Here is an 18338-nt window from a genome sequence, read left to right as displayed (position 1 = left end):
ATTCTAAAATGAAGGATATACGGAATCGATAAGCCGCAGCAACACAAATAAAAGAGGATATAATTCCATAGTGAGTTGCAACACACGATAGAGCTGCGCATAGACTAAAGTTTGGGCGCTAATGAGCACCGCGATTAAGCAAATTTATTCCACTTGTGTATCCCTCCCATCCCCCTCGCCCCTTTCCGATGGTGGAATATATATATATATATGTATATAATTTTTGCTAAAAGTGTCTCGATCATATGAAACCGCCATAGCGAGCAGGTTGCATCGCAATCGGAATCGAAATTTGATATCTATTAATTATGTACAAATTAATAATAATATGGACATAGTCACATCATTAGGTGCCACACATTGTATATTTAATAATGCCGTTATGCATTCGATACGCGGTTGATGCGAATATTATTCAGGTAATCGCAATGTCATACGTGCGAATGATCGAAAAGATATGATTATATGCGCGATTCGAGTTCAATTCTTGGCTCAAATATCTGGATAGCCATCGAGTCATAAATTTTTATTCGACAATCATTTTATGCGTTATTTCTCTGATAGCTTAATTGTGCACGTAATATTGGAAAAGGTCGATATCGATGATTACGATGTTTTTTTTTTTTTTTTTTTTTCACTGATGCAATGAAAATCGACTGCCGAGTATCCGATGTCGCGGATGAATTTTTATTTAATCATGAATATCATGAGAAACGGACATCATTGATGGGGGCGGCGGGGCAGGCGAAGTTACAGAAGAGGATAGTGCGATAATAAATATGCCCAGCGTCGGTAGTCATAAATCCCGCGTAATTGAATTTTCAACATCCATAACTGGCCGTCGCGACCTCAGGAAATAGAACGGAACGGAACGTATCTTGAACGGGAGTTAGATGATTCCATTCCGCTTTTGAAAGACACGGTCCTTTTCGACTTTTTCTTTTTCGCTTTCTCTCTCTCTCTCTCTTTTCTTCTCCTCTCTTCTCTTCTCTTTTTTTCCGTGCGACGCGATAGACAGAATGGCAATCGATTCCGCGACGTTCATAGTCAGAGACTATTTTTAATTCTCGCCTTCAAGATCGAGCCGCGGCGCGATCCAGCAGCCGTCCTTTCCTCCTCGCTTTTTCTTCGTCTTTTCCTTTCTTTGATTCCCAGTGAGCGAAGAGTTCCTTTGACGCGAACATCTAATCAAGGATTTCCACGATTTTTGAGTCTTTGTCCCCCTCGAACCCCGTTCTATAGTTATAGCATTCTTCACCTATCTTTCTTCCCCCGCTTTCTTCCTCGATTTAACTCCAACTTTTCCCTTCCATCTCCTTTTACCTTCGTTCTCATCCTTCCCCGCGTTCGTCTCTGTCTTTGCGTCGTGTTGTCGACGTTGTCGACGCACTTGGCACGGAAAACTTTGATTGTATGTAAGTCGGAAGCGCCGGGAACGAAGAAAGAATATTGTGGGATGGTTGCATCGATTGACGACGGTTGCCGAAAGCCGGCTTAAGCACGATGAAATTTCTGCTGATTGGAAATCCTGTCGTTCAATAGCCCGCACATATATTTTTCTCGGTCGGTCGGTATAGCGATGCACTTATGTAAAAAATGATTGTAAAGGAGAAGAACAGGCGATCCTACGATAATCTTTTCACGTTCGACGCGAATAAATTCGTTCGAAGGCTCTTATCATTTTCAACATTTTGTAATATCGACGTGACGCGATTTATTTCCGTCGCGATACGTATGTAGGAACGAGACAGCCGTTACCTCGAGAATCATAACTTGGAGAAATCGACTACGTCGAATGACGGTTGATCGGCGATGCGTTGAAGTGCCGTAACATCAAGGATAATGATAAACTCTCTCCCGGCGCCGGCGGCGAGAAACAAATGACGTACTAACTGCATAATAACCGAACTGCCCAAATTGTCTGCGAAGCCCATCTATGATCCGCCCGTTCAATGATCTGCACCGCGCAATTCACTGCCGTTTCACGGACTGGACTAAATTTTCTAGACCGACGCGCGCATCGGGCACGTAATCACCTTGTCTTCCCTGATGGATTAGGATACTCGTCGATGGAAACAATTATCGACAGCATGCCGGTTGACCGGGATTACCCGAAATCGCCCAATTGGCATCCCTTTGCGCTATTCGCGTCGACTCGGCGGAATCACAATAATTATTTTATCATGGTACGCAAATTAAAAAAAAAAAAAAATGTCGATTTTCATACAAATGGCGAATAAGAAAATGATATTCTGCCGTAATCTTACATAAAAGCTTCGTTCGCCACGGTCAAAGTCTCGGAAACGCGGACACGGTACACTCTCTTTGGTGAATAAAAATATTACCTCGTCGCAATATTCTTTTCGAAAGAGCGCGATTCTTTCCAGTCTCCGTCCGTCAGATTTCAAAGTTTTTCGCTGCGCTTCGGTAGTCGTATATTTCACGAGACGCTTCGTGCGTATATATACGTATTCATGGAGCAAATGTTTCTTGCTCGCAAGAAAGTTGGACGGTAAGTTAGCACGCTGTCGCGCGTTATTCATTACCTTTGTTCCTTCTGCGCGATCGTATCCCGGACAATCGTGGAAAAAAAAAAAACGTCGCGCGGAACCTAAAATCAACCAAACTCACTCGTCGGTGTTATGATATTCTTAAAGTTTTAGATGAGATTGACTTTCGTGACGATTATTCTCGACGATGTACTTTACGAGTTAATATATTGGTAGTTTTTAACACCGTTAAATAAATTTCTCATTTCTAATTATGTATAATATAATATCAGGTAATCAATAATTATAAATAAAAGGTAATTTTTGAAAATACATATAAACTACGTATATATATCGACATAATATGGTAGCGCCGGAAATATGCAGTAGTAATCATAATTAGCGTAGCAAGCGATATTACCGAATCGAGATACACCGAAATACGTGGAAAATAGCACATGAAGATAGAACATGCAAGATAAGAAATATAACATAACGTATCTTCCCCACAAAATATATTCTGAAAATATGTTTCGTGACACACGCGGCGGAGCGCCATTTTCTGTGAACGCTACTCATATAGCGTATCGCTTTCCCTCGGCAGAGAACGGAAATCCGCGGGGCGAATTAAGGGGATCAAGATAACGAGAGAGTAAGAAGATCCTCTCAATTTTCCGTAACAAGCGCCCATCCAAAGACTCTGTCATAAAAAAGGGATACGTCTCATCCGTGCGCATAAAGAAAAGCGTACATTATGCTTGAATCTTTATATTCGGCGAATGTAAAACTTTTGTAGAGGACGATATTTATGTGCGCGTGTACGTCGTGTGTGTGAATTACGTATAGGAGACTAACAATCCGTTTTTACGCGTTCAACAGCTGAGCTTATTATCGAGAATTAATTCGATTGCGAGATAAAACTCGCGATCGACGATTACCGAAAGCCTCGGTCTTCTCACGAGCGAGCAATTTCTCAGCTGGAGTTGATTTGTAGGACAATATTTTTCCCAGACTAAAAGATAACACGTAAACGCGAACGTGCCGTGGTATTCTTTGGAGCTGTCTTCAAGTTGTGCTTGTCTTTTCTTCTTCATTTTTCCTTCATCCATTCTTGCTCTTCTCACCGACTTTCTTTTCTATCCGGGCTTCTGCCGCGCTTCGGGTAGCACGTGACCTCGTTCTCAGATAAGACAATGTTTCTCCACTCTCGGAGGACAGAAAGAGATCTCTATCCACTCTATTCACTCAGTAGATAAGCCTTTTTTTGTCCACAGATGGATAGAAAATTTACACTATCTAAAATGATCGATTCGTTGGTGATTCTTGGTTTGGCCTTCGAATATTGTCAAAAGAGCTACTTTGTAAGATTCCTTTATCAATTACAGAACTACTTTATACCAGAAAGCTGTTTCAAATTCTAAATATTCTTTTTTATCAGACGAAAGAAATATTATTTTAATATGGAACATGATATTGAATATGATATTGAAAATATTAGAAAAATAAAATAATAGAAATTTTTGTTAAAACATAATACCAAAAACTCAAAATACGATTTTTGCTTTCTTAGAATCTATATATTTTGAATCTAATAAATTTGTGATTATTTTTAATTATAATCATTTTGTACTACAATATTATGTTAACGAAGAGCAAGATAATTTTCTTTGAAATTTTCATTGACATTTGCAATCAACGATCAATAAAAAATAAGCCAGTCAGTCAAGGATGGCAGCACAAGACAGGCTTTCATACTGTGCCATCTCTGATAAATTGGGGAAAGCATGACAATTAATCCAAAAAAAATTTGAATTGCATCAAGGCTAAATTTATTATTGTGGATATGGATGGGGAGGAGAAAGAATTTAAGAAGATGAAAAAGAAACTGTTATATTCCCTCGTATATGGTATATATTTATGTAATAGCTTGACATACGTAAATTAAACAATACGCAATCATTTTTTATTCTCGAGTTTGTTTCCACAAAACAAAAAGAGAGGTATTTTCCGTCTACATTTTTTATAAATGAAATATGTTTTGAGAGAGAAAATATTTAGACGATCAGTTAAAGTAAAATTCGTGATCAGAATGCGATGCGATCGATCGACATCTTCTCGGCAACTGTCATCGAGAACGTTGGATGAGCATCGGTGAAATTACATTTCTTCAGCTGTAACTTTCTCGGTTTGCGCCGACACGGTATCTGCGGTTGCAGGTTCTCGGATTCCCATCCATTTGCAGCGCTTATTTAATTCTTGTCGATACCTAGACAATGCAAAAATTATTAGATTAAAAAAAAGGGGTCAAAGAAATTATTCGTTTAGTTGTCATTTATTTGAGACACTCTATTTTGATTATCGAAATTAATAGCTGCTCGGAAATTGCAGTTAGAAATAGGAAAATGTTAGAGACATATAGATGCCTGACCTAGGATGATTAATTGCATATATCCATGGATCGATACACGATACCGTCTTGGCAAATATGGCTGGCAACATAGTCGAGAGCGGAGTAAGCGTTTCGCTATAATATACGTAAAGCATGATTAATGTCAAAGTAGAAAAAATATTCTTTGAATCGAAGAATAATTTTGGAAATGGACCATCTTACCGATTTCCATAGGCTCCCGTTAAAGCGACAACCGCGTACGGTGTCCACGCGAGTACGAAGAGGAAGAAAATCGTAAAAGCGGCTTTCGTGATTCTCATCTCGACGCTCCTCTCTTTGTCTTGGTTCGATACGAGCGACTTGACATTCATCTTCTTGGCCTGTGCACGCAATACGCCGGTAAAAATGGAATCCTCCACAAATTGCATACTTTATCGCGACATCAAAGAAAAAGATTACGATGCACAAAGTTATTGCTTACTTGGTCGCGGAGCATTTTCTCGTGAGTACGAATAGACTTCAACAACTGTGAGTAAAAATAAATAATCATCAGCATAGGCAGGACGTACGCCCAGAAAAATATCGATATCACAAAAGTCCTCGTGTCCTCGTTGTCCGTAAGATAATCAAAACTGCACGTGGTGAGGAAACCCTCTGAAAATTGTGCGATTCACTGAATATTTTTTTAAGTAAAATATTTCATGTTTCTAAAAAAGAGAGAGATAATAGTAAAATTATCCCGAAACACATACATCTTATATCAGTTTTGACAAAATAAACGTGTAAATAATATACGAAATAAAAATATACAGAGATTAATCACTCGGAATTAAAATATGGACATTATGCGAAAATTAAATATTTTATTATATTTTTTTGGACAATAGAAAGGTTACTATTCGTTTACCTGCCACATATCGACCCCAAAATCCTATCATAGGCATTATCGAGAAGGGCAGTGCCCAGAACCACGTAAGGAGTACTACCGCTATAGCTTGCTTTCCGTTTAGTCTACCGTCAATCGGACAGCTGATTGTTCTGTAATACCAAGTATGATGTAGTAGATTGTAAAATCTTTTGCTTTATTTCCCAATCTATTATCATCGAAATAATCGTTTACGATTATTGCGCGATACGCCAATTTGATCAGAACGAACAATCTTACCAGAATATACTAAATTTTTTAACAAACATGTAGCTATTTTTTCGTAATTGTCCAGTAATAATTAATAAAAATTGTGAAAGCTCGACCATACCGACCTGTATCGATCGAAAGCGATCGCCGCATTGGTGATCGCTTGTCCCATTCCGGAAATTGCGCCACACAAAGCGTATACGTCACATCCAGTCTTCCAACCAATTGTTCGTTCCAAAAAGCTGTTTACGATTAACATAGGCATTTCCGTTGCCATCAGAAGATCGAATATGGCCAAATTCAAGATGAACATGTTCGATGGCGTTCTCAATGATTTCGATCTAGAAATTAATATATAGAAACAAATATATTTATATATTGTGCGTTGAATTAAATTTTAAATAAAATTATTCTTCGAGTAAAAATAGAACGGGAAATGCGATAGTAATTCCCGTCGTACGATAAAAACTTTGCGTATTGTGCCAAAACGATTCAGCCTCATGTATAGAGATGGCGGCAGCACCATCATATTGTCGTTTACAATATTAATCGATAAATTTAAAAAATAATTTAATGTCGAATTTAAAAAAACACAGAAAATCTTGAAATAATTCTATATATATTTTTATACTACCTATTAAAATGATATACAATTATCTCATTTAGGTACGTAATAAAGCACACTTGTAAATCGTAAAATATATATTTTACGATTAGATATGTTGCAGTTAAGAGAATTTAATTTATAATTATCCGATACATTTTTAAAGCATGTATTTGCAAAACATTCATATCTAATTATAATATATTTATTTTGCGATTAGATAGGTATGTGCTTTGCTAATACATGCTTTAAAAATGTATCGGATAGTTATAAGTTAAATGCTTTTAAATTGCACAATTTTCGCTCATAATTTTTTAAATTTTCGACGCTTTTCTTGCATTGTCAAATTTAAATAACATTTTGAAATTATTATTAAAAATAAAATTTCTTAAATAATGCAAACTTACGTGCTGAAAATCCAAATGACGATGCCATTTCCGACGGTAGAGAGAATTAAGAGCAGGAGGTAAATAAGCGCAAGACCGACATGCCATAGTCTTCCGGGTGCGAGAAATGCGCGCCAATGTGGATGCACGAGGTCTGCGTGCTCGGCAGGAAAATTCCATCCTAGAAATCGTTCTTGCAAAGGCTGTACATCTCTGTTATTTAAAAATACACGGGCTAATCAATATTTGATTATCGAGTTATTAAAATTTGCAAAACTGTTCGAGCGTAATAAATAAAGCTTCTGCAAATTCAATAACGAGGACTTATTATTGTTCATTTAAATTCAGTGGATCTGATTCTCTGAGAATTTTAATCCGAGGTTTAATCATCGGTATGATTATCATTGAATACTGAAATATTATCTCGTAAAATTTTCTATAAGCCAAAGTCGATTTTGAATTTAGCGTCTGCGCTAAATCTACGTCTATCATTATAAAATTATACTATTGAATTGTTTAACATACTTAAAAACTTGCTTTTAAGCAAATAAACATGATCACTTACGCAACGATAACTGACGAACACAATGATTGTTTCTTGTAATGTTTGATTAAACTTCATTGATAGAACAAAATCCCAAATTCTTATCTCAAGAAATTAAACAAACAGTCAAGAATTTCCATAAGACTTGTGTGAGGGTAATTTCTGTCGCTTCCTTCGTGACCGACATTATTACTCCGTCACGACATCGCAAATGTAAAGCAGGTTGTAGGACAAATAGCTTTCGCGTCAACGATAAGAGTTGTTGCGACTTTCCCGAATAAGACGACCCGCAAATTCACTACATCGATCGCAATACGACGCAGGACAAACACGATCCATTAACGCGCGGCAAATTTGTTCATTCCGGCGATAAAAACGCCATCGATACGAGACCGAGAGAACATAACATTGCGAGAAGTTGACGTATCGAAGACAAAGAAACTCAAACAATATAATCGCGTATAGCAGAGATTTATATCAAGGCGAATAGTGTCGCGGAAATCTTGCGTCCGCGAGGAGTCGATATTATATAGAATATTATTACTACCTGCATTGTTATTCCAGTGGAATGTCGAGAAATTATTAGTTTGATCTATCGAGAGATCAAAGTAGCGGCGTGATACTATAATGCGCGCACGATTTGATAATCGCCTCCACTATCGTATAGCGATCTTATCCGTAAATAAAACGCATCTGTTGCGAATACGTATACCATACACGCGCTTGTCGGGAACTTTGGTGCCTCTCGCTCGCACCGTCTCGATCTTCGATTCGCTCTATTCTCTCTCGTGACGCCAGTATTATCCACTTTACAGCCGCCACAGAATGATTACGACGATTATGAACGATACGGTGAAAGACGGTACGACGTTATACCTACCCGGCTCTGCTAGCGAAAGCCAATGGCTCGGCTACGATACCGCTAACGTTATGCATCAACATCCTTCGATACGAGTCGAGTCGTGAGCTAACGGTCGATGCACCGTTTAACGCACCCCGGATAAAGCTCGACTAGTTCTCCGAGTTAGCTCGCGAACTCGTACGGACGAATACGGCAGATGCGTTGGACGACGTCGATTTCTCTCTTTTCTCTTTCCGCCCGATTGACTGTCAGTGCTGGACACGGACGACGAGTTCCGTGGAGTTCTGTACACTTTAAAGCTGTAATAGCCACGAGAGGTTCCTAGATTGAAGCGAGACGCGGCGCGAAGGGATGGGGGCACGTTCCGCAACTCGCTTGTCTGGCCGCTTGTCGTTATCGCTCCCTTTTATACGTCCGCGACATTTCGGATCGAGGATGGCGTGCCGGTTGAGAGCTTAATTCGATTTGCGATTTACCGAATGCGAGAAACCTTTTGCTAGGACGCGAAGCTTGTCCGACACGCGAGCATCCGATCCTCGCCGCGCGATTTCTTTCTGCGATGTATCGTAATCTCTGTTCAAGGTAATCGCGATTATTAGATCATTCATCGTTTTGTGCGACGTCAGCATTGAAATACGCTCATGAAAAGTCTAACTTAATAAACTTATCGGCAAAAACCAGCTGGGTAACACTTTACACATGATTGCGATCCCTGCCGCAGTTAGAGACGCGAGGTAAATTAATTTCCGTACCGGAGAGAAACCTCCCGTGAAGTTAAGTACGTTCATTGCGTATTTATCCTCTGACTAGGCAATATAACGTCGGCTACAAATATTTATTTCCGGCAGAATGAAACGTTTTAAGTGGCGAACGCAAGTTGTTACGACAAAAAAAGAAAGAAGAGAGAGAGAGAGAGAGAGAGAGCAGCGCCTCAAGCCGAGTGGAAAAAAATCGATTTCCGATATAATAAAATGCAAATTACAAAAGCGCGACCATCCGTCCCGAGTTAATTAAATTTCCCATGTAGATCCTAATCGGTATTTTATTTTGCCTTATTGCGATACATCCGCCACCGATAACTGTGTAACTCGTAAAACGCAACGCCACGATAGAATCGACGCGAAAATTCGAACGAACGAGTGCGTTTCCCGTTATACCGCGAGCTCGCAGTTAGCCGCAGAGATTTTTCACTCTCGCGGTTACTATATCGGCGATTTACGCGGGAAAATTCATCTCGAAGAGTGCAACCCGGTATATCGTGCAAGCGACGTGTCTCGCGTTTCCATGGCTGTCCCCGTTCGCGACCGCAGCCTTCACGCATCCACTAGATTAAATCATAAAATTGTCCCGGAACGTTTGCGAAATTGCGCTGATTTACGAGCGACACCGGCAATCGTTGGCGACTTCGCTCCGGTTCTCTCGCAAGACGAACTATCTGCTTTTCATCGGCGATCTCGATAAAGATGGTTCGAACAGGAAAAACACCCATCATCGGGGAAAAAAAAACACGACGTAACAGAGCGAGGGAGTAAAATGAAATCAGAATTTAATAGTCACTATATATGTTAATGCAATGAAGAATATAATAATAATAAATCGTATTCTGTGTTGCAATTGCATTATCTAATTTTGATCAAAAGTTGCTTTTAAATTAGTTTTTTTTTTCCTCCGTGAAAGTAATGTTCGATAAATGTAAGATTTGCTTGAATTAGGGAAGAAAATAAAATGCGAATGCATCATTGTCGAATCTCATTGAGGAATAAAATATAATCGAGAGAATTTGGAGCATCGTTCTGTAACATGAAGGGAGTGAACGCGATGGTGCTTTTGCACGATATATTTATGGCTATATTTACGAGCTACATTCGCCCGTGTAATTCACGCGACTTATGAAGCGCCGCTACCATTGTCCGTGATGGAAATTCAGCGGAAAAATTGAATGACAAACAATGGACCTAGTCTGGGCAGATTACGACAACAATGTGAGCGCAGCGAGCGACGCAGCGACGAACGATTGTCTGCGTTGCAGTTTGCGCTTCTATTTCGCCTTTCATACATCGTCGTATGTACATTCTCGCATTTTCATGTATACTTTCGCGGTTTGTCATTCTCGATTTTAGACGTCCATCGTCGACACATTGATGAATCGACAAGAGCGCGTGTCGCAATTAAAGTAAAACTATATCGAATTCATAAAGCCACAGATAATCGATTTCAAATATTACTTACTGACTTGAGCATTACTACACCTACCACTATAACCACGTATAACCACGATATCTCTCGCTTACATCTATTTACTGCCTTAGTCGACGCCTTCCTCTTTTTCATACATTCGTCGGCCAATATCCGATTGCCAGCCGATACAAATAGAGATCGATCATGGCTCTGGTTACGAGCCAACGAGACATGTGCCAATAGAACCATTTGATTGGACAAAACTGTAACCCGTCTTTTTAGATGATATAGCATTCTATTTTTTTGTTCCGACGATTCGATAAGCCACATTGACGACATTCCATCTAGTGTTTGAGAGAACGGAATTTTGTGATTTTTCAAACGGTACAAAAGCCCGACATGAAAGGATATATTGAATATCAATGATAAAAGCACGTTTATATATTTATTATTAGAATATTGTAACCGAACGTATAGATGCTGTTGCACACATTAAAGTACAATATATTTACTTCGTTAGGTCGTGTGTTTATCATGACCCAAGTGGCAAGACTTGTCACATATTCTCCTTGCAACACACACGAGACCTTAAACTGTTGCCTAGTTTGCGCGGATCTGGGTCGTTTCCGGCATAGAGCGGGATAGGAATAGGATATTGATCGGTGTCATAAATATAGGAAACTAAAGTATTAACGGCCAAGACTCGTGGGATAAACTGTATCTTACCTCGTTTACCTTCGACCTTTCATTCCAGAACGTCTTTATCGTTGCCTCGTCAGAGCGCGTTGATTCTCACTCCCCCCCGTATATAGGATCTTTATAGTATTCACATAATCGAGTGACAGGGGCGACGTACAAAGAAATGCAGATTGAAAAGACGGATTAACGGAAAAGAGGATTAATTGTGCGGTCGACGACGACTACTTCTCGTGTTCGGTCGTGCCGTTCTCGCGACGGCAATTCACCGAAACGAGCGAATGTAAGTAAGGATAACCCCATAGTTTTTGTTTTCCAACGATCGTTCAATCTTGAGAACTTGAGATGATTCTCGATGCAACACGATTGGAGGTTGACACTTTTTTCAAAGTCAAGAGCCATCGGTATTATTCAAATCGTCTCATCAAAGTCAGTCGCGCCGCGTCGTCGTTACGCGTGATCAATTCAGCGCCGTTTTTAATCAAAGTTCGCTTTTACAACAAGGGGATTATAACGCGATCGATCGAGGGGGAATCACCATCGGGTGCGCGCGCGACCGATCGATTTTTGGGAAGACAAGATGTTTGACGTGGTTGGCGTAAAGAGTATTCGTAATACACGAGTGGCTAATTTTCTTAATTTAACAAACGACGCGGTAACAATTTTTTTCGGTTTATCAGCATAACGGAGTACTTTAACGAAATTCCCGATTTCTTCTTTCGCTTTTTAGCCGCTTATGATATGCAGCGGGTCGTTATGCGCTTTTATGTGGCGATTATTTTTACGCGAGAAGAGGGAGAAAAGCTATATACATAGATATAGCGTCGCTGAAAATAAAGCGCGTTATATGCACCTCTCGTGAGGATATTTCTACGCGCGAATACGCTCGCATTCATCTCGACGCTCGATTAAAAGAAAACTCATCCTCCCGCTCCGCTTTTTAGGAAAGTTGGCCCGTACGAGAGAAAGGCAAAGACGAAAAACCGGCGGTGACTGATGGTAAAGCAGTCATTATCGAAATGGAAAAAATACTACGAAGAGCGATGCATAGTCGTTCGTTACTTTACGATGGACGCAAATTTTTACCGCCGATTGTGCGGAAAGTACACATTGTGTACGCGGTCGGGTGATTACGGCTGATTGCACGCGGCGAGTAGAAATCTATCGATTGTTGGCAACCACAATTTTCAAAAGCGTAATATCATCCATCGTTCAAAATAAGCGCGTTGCGCGATATCGCTTGAATGGTGTAGTAGAAATGGGAGGGAAAGAGAGGGAGAGAGAAAGCGTATGCACGAATGTGTATTGAAGGTATAACGTTTCTATAAGGAGATTACCTATACTTATATGTATATAGTTTTGTCGGTGCAAATTCTCTATTTTACGATGATGACAAAACTCTTTTATATAAATACTCTTATGTATTTCAGAAGTACAATAAATAATAAAAAGTAGAAAAAAAATTACGCAACAATGTATTACAGAAATTATACATAAATTGCGCGATAATTTGATAATCGTAGGACTTTTATAAATTCTTTTCAATATCCGAATGGTATCCATATCTCTCTTGTTATCGTTACAACAAGTTGTCTCGGGAACAGTAGGGCATTTCCCTTTTCTTCGGCAACGTACAATTGCCGATGGAAAGACAACAAACGGCCGCGGCAATTCGATCTTGACGTTCGTTGCGGTCGATGCAACTGTAAGCGCAAATGTATTCAAAGCGACAGATCCGACAACCAGAAACGAAGCGCACAGCCGAAGCGCGGATCGATTTGATCGAACGACTTTGACTCGGCCTGCTCGAAGCAGCCAGCCGGATGATGCTAAATAAAGTGGAAATGGATTATCTTGGTCGGCCTCTGCGCAGCGCAATCGCGGCTCGTTGCACCGCGAACATGATTAACGCGTTAACATTGCGTCGCTCATTATAGTTCTGATCATCGCAAATTCATTAACTATGCATTATTATTTCCTCAGAATCCAGCGAAATTGCTAGAACAATCAATATGGGGATTGTTGGCGCATCGGTATCATACAAATATAAATTTCGCTCGTTATACATATATTATTTGTATTTGTAATCACTTTTACTCTATTTTAAAATACACGTAAACAATAAATATATTTTTTTATGATTAAAATTACCAATAGCATTTAATTCTTTTTATCTTGTTGAGATAAAATTGTTATAAGATTATTATTACACAAAAATTTGTATATATATATTAAAAATATATTGCGATTACATTGGAAATAAATGTCCCATAAAGTAAAAACGATTGGTCTATTTGTTTCGGACATCGAAATAAAAATATACAAGAATTTCGCTGTGGAAACGCAAAGAAGTAAACTGAAACTAACGCTTTAGACGAGGCACGTATACGGCAATTGAAGTAACGTCTCATTTGTTCCTTCAACCTATTCCCTCCTTTGTCAGTGACGTCCCAGAGCGTGTTAGCGCTGACAAAGAGTCCGTGACCTGTCAGTAGGATAACGTCAATTTCGCGAAATTCTTCGGAAAAATCACCATAATTTCGCGAATTGTCTTTTGATGTTCGAGATAAAAGCCCCGCGATGCTGAATGCTTTAACCTCCTACGCGCGAGTCTTCGCCTTTTCTTTTATTCAACGCGTCTTTCTTGTTGTTCGTAGCTTTTTTTATGAACAAAAAGATCGAAAATTTCTGAAAGATACAATGAAACGAGAATCTCACGAAAATTTGTCGTTGCGTTTCGGTGAAGACGATAATCTATCTCCCCTTCCCTACCGAATTTTCGATTAGCAAACCGCGTAACGGTTGAGATCGTCGTACTTTGACAAGTTTCGCGATCAGTTCCCAAGGCAATTCATTAATACGTTTAACACATGATTAGTATGCCATTTCGCAGACAATCTTATTGAAAATTATAATAGTCACACGCGTTGGATCAGGACTTTATTCTCTCCTAATATTTTATGAATTTGTTAATTATATATTTAAAACAAAAGAGAAATCATTGTCAGAGTAACTTATATAGCTTCTAAAAGAACATCAAAGAGAGAACAAGTAGATAGAAATTACAAGTGGCAATGGCAATAACTGCGCAGGCGCATGGTCTTTCCTATTTAAGCTTAAAATAGAACAGTGCGATAACAAAAGCTGGTACGCGCGCAATGTATGTCTGAGTTTGCTCGGGAAGGAAGAGGAAGGCTCGTGCTGCGAATACGCTTTTGGTACTCGCTTGCAAACCGGGGCTTAATTTAGCCCCGAGTATCATGTTCATTCGAGCATTCGCGTCGCGTCGCGCCGAGCCGAGCCGAGCCGAGCTGAGCCGTGCTGAGCGGAGCGATGCCGCGCGCCGCGCGGACGGCGACTGGTTCGTACGGGACAGTTGGTTGAATCGCTCCAGGGATTCGTCATCTTTTGTCTTAGCACAATAGCGACCGCGGCACAAAAGTGACTAAATGCCCGTAATACTCGCTATTATATGTCCCCCTTATTCCCGCACACCCTTTCTGTTTCTCTCGTCTGATCCCCGCGCGCGCTTTTCTTTCACCCTCCCTCTTTCTCGGTTCTCTGTATGCAAGGACTCTTGGCGCACCTTGGACGAATTCAATGCGGGGTGATATAATATGAGAGTAGCTGGCGAACAACGCGTTGTGTTGTGCCGGAAACAACGCTTGCCGCGCTGGTAGCTACGTGCGCCGTCGCGTGATTTCGCGCGATACGTCTCATCCCGTACTATCGAACGCCGCTGGCAGGAATCATTAATTTGTGCTACTGGCCCCTCTTAATATCATATCGGACTTGCCAATCGTTTGTCATATCTATCGACCTTGAAATTTTCGGACGTATCGTTGTACGCGCGTGATTCGGTCCACTTATAAGCCAATCCATTGTCAATTTACCATTTTGTTTAAGAATCGATAGATCTTATACTATCTTTTTATATATTTTAAGCATACTTTTTGGATGATCTGTAAATTGCACCTGTAAAAGATAAGATATAATTTTATTTATAATTCTACGTCCTTTGGATACAAATAGCATTAAAAAAGAATAAAAAAATATATATATATATATATTCAGAATACATGGCACGTAAAATTATAAAAAAATAAAAGTCTGTGGCTGTGTGTGTGTTGAATGAATTTGTCTTTCATAAATTATAAATAGCCTAAAATGGACTTTAATCGATGAATTATGATGAAAATTATTAAACGAATTGACAATATGTGTGTGAATGTGTGAATTTTCCGAAAATATTATCAAAATGATAGTTATGTGATAATATTATAGAAACAATTATATTTACATTGCTGAACAAGAGTATATAAATAGATATTTATTTTGACACTTTGGTACAATTGTTCTCTCTCGGAGAATCAATTGTTAGATTATATAAAAAAAAAAAAAAGAGGAAAATACGACCACAGATTGTCCAATTTTTATCGTCGTTCAGCACGTTTCTCATGGATTGCAATCAGTCCGTGTTGGAAAAACGTACGAGCGCCAACGAGAGCATCGGCGATCCCGCGGCGCCATTCTCGCGATATTAATGGGTCGCCGTTTCTCGTTGAGCGGGTACGGTGCACGTTTAGTTAGCACCCGCGATGGCAATTTGTAAGGACGTCGGTGGTTTTCACGACGGGAAGCGGACGCGGACGCGCGCGCGCCAGCGCGAAATTGATATAACCGGGCACCGCAATGCTCGAACAACCATGATGTATAGCCAACATCTGGAGACTCTTCGGGCCACGTGACACGCTATATAGGGTACCCGCACGGCTTTCGGGGAAATTAAAAATCCGGTTCAATCGATACTGAATCGCATGATGGCCGACGAGAATAAAGAGGCGCCGCTTGACAAAGACAAGATTAGTTAGTCATTTGTTTCTATTCATATTTACTTAAATTCTAGCCGTTTTTATCAAGAACCTCGCAATTAGTCCAAAATATCTAATATATTTCTATTTTTTTTTTTTTTATTTATTTATTTATAGGAATATAAAGATAACAGTATTAGAATAGTAACCAAAGAATTTTTTTTATCGTCCACGCAATTATTGTAACTCGATTGGTTTTTTGTGTTAATTGTTGTAAAACTAAAGAAATCTATATTTAAGTACTTACATGATAATATATACAGTAATTATATGAAACGATAAAGCAATTAGCATTTTTAAAATGATACAAGTTTACAACCCTTACAAATTTTTACAATTTCTACAAAAAATATAGATTTTGAAAAATAGATTCTACAAAAATAAATTTTGCAACAGAAAGATTTGATATATACTATATAATATTCTATTTTTAACACGGCGATATAACTACTTATTTTTAATATAATTATCATTAGACTCTCAATCAATAACTCTGTAGGAAAATGAAAGATGATATCGATTTTATCGAGCAATGAATATTTTGAGAAAGTTCTCGACTAGAATTCTGTTAGCACAGAATTTCTCTCTAATGTGTTGATGTAAACACAGACTTTAATATGCTATCGCGTTTACCAGCTATGATATAAATGAATAGCCAGCAACTATGCTAAACTTTTAATATTAAAATGTAGTCTAAAAAAAGGAGATAAAATAATTATAAAAATGTATCCGATAGGTCTTTAGTTGATATCAGTTTCACGTATGAGCAATAGACTACAAGTATTGTAAATTTTCATAGAAATTTAAAAATATTTTTGATTCTCAAAGTATATAAAAGAAATAATAAATTTATATAAAAAATATTCTGCGTGGAAATATCGTACTTTCTCTTAACTACGGATTGAAAATAAAGAAATTTTTTTGTAGAGTGAACTTTTCTGTTTTATGTTTCAGTATTAGTTATAAAAATGTACAATGTTGTTTTATTCTTTATATAACTTCTCTCTCTCTCTCTCTCTCTCTCTCTCTCTCTCTCTCTCTCTCTCTCTCTCTCTCTCTCTCTCTCTCTCTCTGTCTTTCTCAGATAGATATTTAAAAAAAAAAATCTTAATAAAGTTTAATTATTGAGATGTCTTCATAAAAATGAAAACATTACAGAAAACGTTGTATGAAATTTTCAATAAAAAATATTAATTTAAAATTCTGCGATGGAAAAGAAGTACAATTAATCTAGAAGAATTTGTATAATTAATATATTCGTGAAAAGACTTTAAAGATACATGTATATATGTATACACACATATACATACACGCGCGCACATCACAAAATTGTTTTATAAAAATATTTGTAAACGAAGACAGCGATTTCTCACTAAGATCACGCACATACACACGCACAAATGTTTTTTTATTTTCTTTATAATTTTTATCTCAGAACTTTTTTTGTTCTGCCATCTTTTCATCGCGCTTTATAGAAATTCCAAGTATTAAATACGTTCAACTGACAATGAAACATAAATTAAGGTCGTTGTTTCATAAAAATTTCACTTTGTTTAATTCGAACGTACCTAATATATATACAAAAATGTAAAAATTATATTGATTACTGGAAATAAGCGCGTCTAAAAATATTCAACTTCGTAATAAGATTAACGAACGCTTCGAGAATAACCATCGAGCTAAAATTCGAGCGCTTCCACGTCGCTTCTTTCAACATTAGATATTCTTGCTATTCTTTACGTTCCTCTCTTTTCTTTTCTCTCCGTATTATTTTGCCGTACTGCTTTTTAACGATTTCAATTGAAATATATTCTTAGCCCGTGCTATCGAAGTTTGGTCGACTCGTGACTGCAGCTAACCGTGTTACAACCTACCGTTCGACCGCTCTTTTAAAATCCAGCCGCCGACTGTTTTTTTCCTCCCAACTGTGCTTAGTTTCTACGTCACGTCACTTAACTTCCGGGGACGAGCCGTTGAATTATCCGTCGGTACGTGCTTGACTCGATTAAATCTTAATACCGATCGCGAACAGTGTCTATATACAATCTCTGTATATGCATTAAAATTACTTCACCGTTAAAATCTTGAGCAAACTTTTGATTTTTCGATACGAATGAAATGAAATTTTTATTTTATCTAATTGTAGAAGTTCGAAATTCCTAAACAATAAATAGAATATAAAAT

The 18338-nt window shown here is 38.4% G+C and overlaps 2 protein-coding genes across 2 annotated transcripts in view; one reads left to right on the top strand and one right to left on the bottom strand.

Moving 5' to 3' along the window:
- Positions 1-18338, top strand: part of LOC138937698 (cell adhesion molecule 1-like) — a 114893-nt gene that overhangs the window by 2736 nt on the left and 93819 nt on the right. The gene's annotated exons all lie outside the window — the stretch shown is intronic.
- On the bottom strand, positions 4391-8721 carry Blop (opsin, blue-sensitive). The gene is made up of 8 exons (XM_070303753.1): positions 8428-8721; positions 7025-7216; positions 6139-6354; positions 5786-5916; positions 5360-5532; positions 5101-5258; positions 4918-5013; positions 4391-4755 (listed from the first exon to the last, which is right to left on the bottom strand). The coding sequence occupies exons 1-8, from the start codon at positions 8487-8489 to the stop codon at positions 4647-4649; spliced, it is 1137 nt and encodes a 378-aa protein (XP_070159854.1). The 5' UTR covers positions 8490-8721; the 3' UTR covers positions 4391-4646.

This window comes from Polyergus mexicanus, unplaced genomic scaffold, assembly GCF_030449975.1.
Source record: "Polyergus mexicanus isolate NDT 795.1 unplaced genomic scaffold, iyPolMexi1.0 SCAF_11, whole genome shotgun sequence".
NCBI classification, from domain to species: domain Eukaryota; kingdom Metazoa; phylum Arthropoda; class Insecta; order Hymenoptera; family Formicidae; genus Polyergus; species Polyergus mexicanus.
Note: the sequence above shows the minus strand (reverse complement) of the source record. Positions and strands in the feature narration are given on the sequence as shown.

Bases quoted from the DNA above. Each gene is read 5' to 3' on its own strand.
- Blop (XM_070303753.1), bottom strand. From the start codon at position 8,489: ATGTTGATGCATAACGTTAGCGGTATCGTAGCCGAGCCATTGGCTTTC. The intron at 7,217-8,427 runs GTAGGTATAACG...TTTAAATAACAG, and splicing joins GCTTTCGCTAGCAGAGCCGG to AGATGTACAGCCTTTGCAAG. The intron at 5,917-6,138 runs GTCGGTATGGTC...TTGGTATTACAG, and splicing joins ATCGCTTTCGATCGATACAG to AACAATCAGCTGTCCGATTG.